General features: G+C 42.7%; 1 protein-coding gene across 7 annotated transcripts in view; it reads left to right on the top strand.

Moving 5' to 3' along the window:
• Positions 1-8315, top strand: part of Pdzd2 (PDZ domain containing 2) — a 401332-nt gene that overhangs the window by 282197 nt on the left and 110820 nt on the right. For all 7 annotated transcript variants that reach the window (XM_023702360.1, XM_023702362.1, XM_023702361.1 and 4 more), the window contains one exon: positions 6043-6547. In XM_023702360.1, the coding sequence (XP_023558128.1) occupies positions 6043-6547 (505 nt within the window). The remainder of the gene's footprint in view (positions 1-6042; positions 6548-8315) is intronic.

Below are 8315 nucleotides of genomic sequence, written 5' to 3'. Positions count from 1 at the left end.
AGTTAATACAGGGTCTCACTACTTGTAGATCAGATCAGACTTGTAGCAATCCTGCTGTTTTCAGCCTCCCCAGTGCTGGGATTACAGGTGCCCACTACCATACCCAGTCTCATTCACTGTCTCAGCACACCCCACAGCAGGGCCAGCATGGCACGCTGGGGATCAAATGCCAGCTGCTGCACTCCGCCTAAGCAGGTGCTTTAGTCCTCTGAGCTATCTGGCTGGCACATTGTTTATAATTTATAAATAAAATATTTCAACCTAAGATATTCTGTTGTAATAACAAAAAACAGACTGATTTTAAGGTTAGTGGAAAGAATCTAATACTGGATAACAGTCCTACTAGACAGAAAAAGGAGGCTTGATTGTGTGAATTAGCCAGAACATGCTGGAAAAGTTAGGCAAATCATTTAAATGCAGATGGATATGGGATATGGGGCCATTAGGTTTAAGGTGACTTAAAGAATTCTAAAAAAGATGATCTCTTGCACAAAAGTTTCCTCTTCACCAACTTGCTACAGTGTCCATAATTCATTCATTGCCCTTTGTCTTGGGTTGACCTTAGATAATTCAGAGTCCAGGAAAGGATAAAATAACCTGTCATACAGTTCCTTTAAGGTGTCAAGTCTTATTTATTGCCTGGAAACAGGGAGATGGCACCGAACTAAATATAAACTCCTCTTGGCTTTGTAATTTTGCCAAGTATGGGCCCTGCAGAAGTAAAACACTGTCAGTCACCGGTACCTTTCAGCTCCCACAGAACAGGATATGGGAAAGGTATTTAAGATCTCATAATCCAAGTCAGGGAGCCAATACTTTTGGTACTGAAGAAATGGTCTCTGCATAGAACCCACCAAGTAACTCAGTTTTTAGTATAAAAGGTAGATTCCCAAAAAACATTTTTTAATGTTCATTTTAAAGAAAAACAAAAAAATCAAAGCAATATGATAGGAGGGTAACAAAGGTCAATGCATTGCATGTTGTTTTCTTCAAATGAGTCACTCAGAGTACAAGATAGCAGCATTTTATAGTCTGAACAGAATTAACACAAACCTGTCTCTTCAACAAACTGAGAGAAATCAGCAGCATAATTATCTTAACTATCATACATATTTTTTCTCCCAAAAGCACTTTTAAATGTATTAACTCTCTAGGGAAAGTCTTTTTCATTTGATGATAAACACCCAGAGACCTAATAAGCCGGCATTCCGTCACTCCAGCAGACATTTCATGTAATAAACTTAAAAGGAGAAAAAAAATATATTTTGACTACACATTTCGGACATTTCAGTCCACGTGGATGGGCTCCGTTGCCTTTGGGCCAGTGAGCGCGCACTGCATCGTGACAGGCGCTCGTGCCAGGGGAAGCTGGGGGTGCAGGGAAGCAAAAAGAGAGAAAGAAGAGGGGCGAGCCCCCATCCTCTTCAGGGCCACGGCCCTCTGTCACATTTCCCAATAGCATCACAGTTTAGTGACCAAACCTTTAACAAGTGGGCCTTTGAGGGACACTTATCCAAAGCAGGGTAAGCCCCAAGATGACTCGGACATAAGATGGATGTTTGTGTTTCTTATTTTATTCTACCCACGGCTCTGGGGTGCCTTGGTCCTCCCCCACCCCCAAGCTCTTCCTGGAAAGCCAGCATTCACACTTACTAGCACGAATGCAGTATGGAGGTGACTCATTTTAACAGCTTCACTTTGCAAACGTGAAAGCCGTAGCACAGAGCCGAGAGTAACTTAGGGCAGAATGGATCACTATGAGCTTTGGAGTCAGTTAGATCTGCCACTTAGGTATGTGAACTTGAGCAAGGTAATTAATATTTATTTCCTAGCTGCAGTTTCTTCTAAGACAGCTCTTATGGAAATAGTGTCTGTAAAGCACCTACTTAAAGAATAAATTTCAAACTTTGCCAGTATTATCATATTTGCTACTTTTTGAAAACATCCAGCCCAGGCAAGGTGGCACACACTTGTAATCCTAGCACTAGGGAGACTGAGGCAGGATGATCACTGTGAGTTTGAGGCCAGCCTGGGCTACATAAGCAAGTTCATGGCTAGCCGGGACTACATAGACTGTCTCAAAAAATTAAAAAAAAAAAAAAAAAAAATCAAGATACGTAATTCATGCAATGGTTTGGGTAAGTGTTCATAAAGAATAATTGGAACGTGGTAGAACTTTTAAGGTGGAGTCTAGCAGAAGGTATACTGTTCCCTGGGGCCCCAGCCCCTGCCTCTTTTCTCCTTCCTATCCCAGCCATCGTGTGAACAGTTGTGCGTGCTGCCGCCGTGACGTGCGTGCTGCCTCACCACAGGCTCAAGAGCAGCAGGGGCAAGTAGCCATGACGTGAAAAACCTCTAAAGCTATAAGCCTAATGAAGAATCGTTTTCTCTTCGTGATTATGCCACCATTAAAAGCTAACATAAAGTCTATCATTCTGAAGTGTACATTTCCGCTGACTTTGGTATCTGTGCGATGTTATACAGCCATTACCATCATCTAAAACCAGAACCTTCTTATCACCCCTGCACCCCAAGTCCTCCACCTATCAGCAGCCAGGCCCAATTCCCTTCTCCTCTAACTTCTAGAAAGCACTAATCATTTTGTTGTTGTGTGTTTGTACACATCATATACTGAATGGAATTATATAGCATGCAGCCTTTTGTAGTTTGGCTTTATTCACTTAGCATCATGTTGCCGAGTGTCATCCATATGATAGTTTATAATTCATTCTTTACTGCTGAATAATATTCCATTGTATAAACATGATGTAATTTATTCATCAGTTGATGGGAATTTTGTGTAATTCTTTTGTTTTACTTGGTTGGGGCAAAATCAGAATGAGGACATGGATGACTTTCTACTCTGACCTGTTTTTACTGTCCCACGCTGTTTTGCATAACATCTAAGCACATGTGATAGTTTAACTAGAAATCATTTGCTCATTGAAACCCTTACCACCTGGCTGCCTAATTTTCAGGTGTGATACTTTCACAAGAGCTTTTCCAGTTTGGAAAAATTATACAATTCAAAGAAGTGAAATCTACACATTTGAAGACAGTTGTGCTGAGAACCAGGTTTAATGTTTATTTTCCAGACTCCAATTGATGGCTTTTCATGCATCTTCGTCCTCCTGTATTTCACAGAATGGCCTGAGATATGCACAGTATCTTTTTTCTCTACTTGTTTTTGTGAGCTCGCTAACATGATATATAGCCGAGCATCAAAGAGAGTTTTTATTAGGTTTGGTTGCTCTGTGAGTCCCTTCTTTCTCATTCACTTTACTGCATGACAGATATTGAGAGTTATTCTTTTCTCTCCTAAAACAGGCACTGTCATTGCTCTGACCTATAGGAATAGGGACTACATAACTTTAGGCCAGATTCTAGGGTGCGCCCAGTACAGCTGGCCACCTCGTCAAGCACGGTGGCCCCTCCCACTGTCTGCTACCTAAGTGACAACTCATGGTAAGAGAGGACTATGGTAACCTGGCCTCCTTCCCACATCTCAGTGCCCCAACTCTCAGATCTGATTTTGCCTGGTGACAAGATCACAGAAATCCATCTTCCATCCGAAGTCCCTATTTCTTTAGTCAGCATTGCACCTGGAGGGAGAGCACCTGGCTTTGTACACTTGGGAATGCACCAAGTGTGGCCCTAGGCCTTCTTCTTATAGGCATCAGAAGACCGGAGGCAGGTTCCATTTATGAAGGATTTGGTTGTTGACACTCATTGGGAACCAGTGATGTGTAGGATGTGGCAAGGTTCCAGTGGTGAAAGCATTTCTCTGGGCTCCTCAGGGATTTGTGCTACTTATCTTGGATGGCGCTAAAGGAGAGTTCAGCCCAGCTTCCTTTCCTGACTTTGACCAAGTATTTTCTTTACTAAAGCTTAATGACCTAGGATCCTGAATACTGCTAATTACTTCATTTGATGTTTTATTTCCTTGAGATCCTCTAAACTCTGGAGCAGTTATTATATGCCACGCTTCACATGCATTATGTCGTATTATTTCCTGCTTCTCAATACTTGCCTCTCTCAGACATATAAATAAGCAAGTGGCCTTGACCTTGTCTTCTCCATGCTGAATGTCCTTTATTCCCCAGATGTTCCTGATTGAAGCAGTTTCAGTTGACCCTCTTTGTCCTGCTCTCTTATGTCCATTTTGTCAGTGCTTTTCTTAGCATGAGGCTTAAGCCAGAAAGGGCCATCCGTGTGTGCTGGGAACAGCTTAAGCTGGGAGCATCACCATAAGATGAACCTGTAACTCATTCTGTGCCAGCGCTGGCTTAGCTGGTTACAGCTTAACCCTAGTCAACCTCCTACCAGGGTCATATATTTGGTTACTTTAGCTACTGTGGGGCAGAAGTGACTATGACACTCTCTCTCTCTCTCTCTCTCTTTTTTTTTTTTTTTTTTTTTTTTTTTTTTTTGGCCTAATAACAACTTTACATCTCCCCCAACCTATTTTATCTGTTCTTCACCCTGGGCATTTGTATTCTTACCCCATCAGCAATATAGATCTATAGATGAAGTATAAAAGCAATATATAGATGAGAGTCTAGCCTAATTCTGATATGAGAAATTAATGAAGGGGTAGAGAATTGTTTTATTTTTGTGCTTCAGGCAAGCTCCTCATTGTGGAGGACTGCCAACACTGCTCCCCGTGGAGTTTGCCTCCACTTGGTGCACCTTGCCCTACTCTGTGCTGATATGCACGGAGCTGGCTGGGAAGTGCTCGACCCCCTCAGGTGGATTAAAGCAATGCAGATGGGTCCAGCCAGGCCCTGATGTGTAGCCTTTGAAGCAGAGCAGCAGGCTTGTGATGCCACGCCTGTAGCTCCGACCACTAAGCACATGCTAGGCTGAGAGACGCTGTACTGTCAGCTGGGATTGAGCACCAAGAAAGAGGCAGTGAAGTCCCAGGGCAATAAAAGCAAGATGTCAGGGCTGAAGCAACGAACCCAAAACCCAAGATACTTCCTCAAACTGTGTTACGCAGACTCCCTCAACTTAGAGGCTACCTGTTATCGGAATCCGGTATTCTTTCTGCAAACCTCTCTGTGTATTGCTCAGGTGCCATCATGCCTCCCACCTGAGCCAGCTCACACCACTCACGTACTTCCTGCCACTCTTTCAGTCACTCAACTCCAAGCCACTCCCCTCTTCACAAATTAATAAAACCCCAGCTCAGCACTGAGTCATGCCTTTGTTGCAGTTGGCCTTTGTTCTAACTGGATTAGGACGCCCTTGGCTCTCCACAACTGCAGATATATTGTCTATTTATTCTCGCTATGGTTGCCCTGAAAGTGGTAGATTGGCATTTACTTTCTAGAATTCTAATAACTTTTCTCTGGGATTGTAATTTGTAAAGTCCTCCTGACTGCAATGAATGGCTCCTATACCTCATCTTTTTAAGAATTATTTTATTAACAGTTGACACTTAGTTATGCATATTTATGGAGTTTGGTGTGACATTTCAATACATCTACACAATGCATAATGCCCATGTCACCTCAGCCATGGGTCATTTCCTCATGTCGGGACTATTCAAAATCTTCTTTAGCAGCTATTTTGCAATATAAAATTAAATGTTATTGACCATAACATTTACCCTCCTGTACCACAGACACTTTGAACTTAGTCTTCCTATAAGAACTTTTTTAGGGTTTGGGGGTATAGCTCAGTGTGTGCCTAGCATGTGTGAGGCCTGGGGTAGCATGCACGAGGCCCTGGGTTCTAGCTTAGCACTGCAAAAATAAGCAAAAAAAAAAATTATTTTTTAATATTACGTTAGGATTGACCATTGACAGAAAACCCTTCTCTGACTCTTGATCTTCGAGTCCTCAGTTAGTGCCGTTAGCTCACTGGGGTTGTGTGTGTTTGTTGGAGGGGTCATCCTACTGTCCGTAGTTACACAGATAAAAAGACATTTTAGTGTTGAGCGCCTAGGAAGCTGAGCAGTCCGTGTCTTCATGGCCAGGTGCTCAGTCTCCGGCACCGCGTGGCACCTGCTGCCCTGATGAGCCTGTCTGTCCCTTGCAGTTACCTGGCTGAGCAGTGCTGGAATGGCGGCTTCATCTACCTGATCATGCTGCGGCGCTTCAAGCACAAAGCCCACTCAACTTACAATGGCAATGGTAGCAACAGCTCGGAACCAGGAGGGACGCCTACCTTGGAGCTGGGTGACCAAACTTCAAAGAAGGGGAAGAGGACAAGAAAGTTTGGAGTCATTTCCAGACCTCCCACCAACAAGACCCCTGAGGAGCGTAAGAACAGCTCAGGTTGTGAGCCTGCCCACAGCGCCAGTGCCGAGCTGGAGAATGGCAGTGCAGACCCTGAGCTTGGAAACACACTTGGCTCTGAGCTGGAGAACGGCTCACCTTCTCTCAAGGATGGGGCTGGACCCAACCTGGAGAGGTCAGAAGAGGACAAAAGGGCAGAGCCCACAATTCCAAAGACAGAGGCTCCTCTGACCACGGGCAGTGATAAGTGCCGTCTCTCCAAAGCTGGGAAGACAGACTCCCAGTCCAGTGACTGCCTGCCTCGGGTAAGGTTTTCTTTGACTAGGGGACCCAATATTTAAAAGAAACTTGGTTTGAAGTTGCTTTTAAAGTTCAGAAAACATGTAAGTTGACTTTACAATTACATATCACAGATACATCAAGATAAATGGTAAGATCACATAACAACAACAGAACAGTTCAAGTCATCTTATCCTACTTCCATAAAGAGCTAGGCAGAGGATCAGAAGTGAAAAGCCAAGCTTTCTGTGGTAGAATCTGAGTTAGGTGAGGCCCAGACAAGTGCTTACGCTGCATTGGTTTTCATCGCTGCTGTCGCAGGAAATTGCTTCTTTAAGACAAGTGATCGCACAGACAGCCCAGCTTCAGTATTTCATGGGAAGAGTGTGCAACACGTGGTGAGGAATCTCCTTTTTTTTCTTTAATTTTTTGGCTTTTTGAGACAAGGTCTCACTGCGTAGTTCAGGCTGGCCTTGAACTAGCTGTGTGTAGCCAAGGGTGGCCTTGAACTCACAGTGAACCTCCTGCCTCAGCCTCCTGAGTGCTGGGATTGCAGGCATGTGCTGCTGTGCCAGCTGATGCTTTCATTTTTTACCGTTCAGAAGCAGCGATATGTTCATGGCATCATGGCATTCTGTTGATAAGTTGTGGTGAGGCTTGCGAGCTTCACAGCAGCCTCAGCTGTGTGACATCCAGCTGTGATGGGAGAGGTTGGTTTTGCCCAAAGGCAAAGCAGATGTGCTTTCTGCAGGTGATGGGTGAGCAGCTTGCCTTTGATGGCCTCCCCCAGTGTGCACCATTTTCATATCAGAGCTGTATTTCTGAGGGTAAATGTGTATGCTCTAATATTCATCCTAGCAGCTGTTTCTTCAGGTTTTTTTTTTTTTTTTTTTTTTTTTTTTTTTTTTTTTGTATTTTAGGGAAGGATCTACACGGTGTTCAGGGTCTCACTACTAGATTGGACTCGTAATGATCTGCCTGTTTACAGCGTCCCAAGAGCTGGGATTATAGGTGCGGGCCACCATGCGGGCCACCATGCCCAGTCTCAATTGCAATCTCAGCGTGCCCAGGGGTGGGGCTGGTGTGGCAGGCTAGGGGACTGAACCCCCAGCTCCTGCACCTGCTTGCAGGCGCTTTAATCCACTGAGCTATTTGGCCAGCCCAACAGAGTGAATTTTTTTTTTTTTTTTTTGCCAAGACAGTACTCAGGAATTTTATTATAAAACAGAATAGTCAAATAGTTTACACGTTAATATGTACATGACATTCAAATATATTACAGCTTTAATTTATAGACAGAAATATCCTGTTTTTCTTTTTCTTCTTTTCTGGTTTTTTTGCATCTTTGATTTACATTTTTACTTGATCTTGTAATTTAGCAAAGAATGCTTGAGATGACTTCAGGGCAACAGAGTGAATTTTTAAAAAATGCTTCTGAAATGAATCCATAACATGAGATTAATAATAGATTGCACATTGAAAAAAAATTATTTACAAATAAAATGAATATAATGAAATTGTGTAAAATAAACATGAAGAAGAGTTTACAGATCAATCATATAATAGTTCACTCTGTGCCAAAATCAAGAAACCTATATTCATATAATTAGAATTCTTAAAGTAAAATGGGGTAGCCAATATATATTTAAAGATTTAAAATTTCTGAACTTAGTTAAAATTAGAGCAGCACATTTCTAAAAAAAAAGGAACCTTTTGCACAAGAAATATGAATAAAATCATACAAAAGATACGCAAAAATGAAATTGTCCTAAACTAATTGTAAAAAAAAAAAAA

Source organism: Octodon degus, unplaced genomic scaffold (assembly GCF_000260255.1).
Source record: "Octodon degus isolate 3935 unplaced genomic scaffold, OctDeg1.0 scaffold00149, whole genome shotgun sequence".
In the NCBI taxonomy this organism is placed as follows: Eukaryota; Metazoa; Chordata; class Mammalia; order Rodentia; family Octodontidae; genus Octodon; species Octodon degus.
This window is presented reverse-complemented; position numbering and strand designations above follow the sequence as displayed.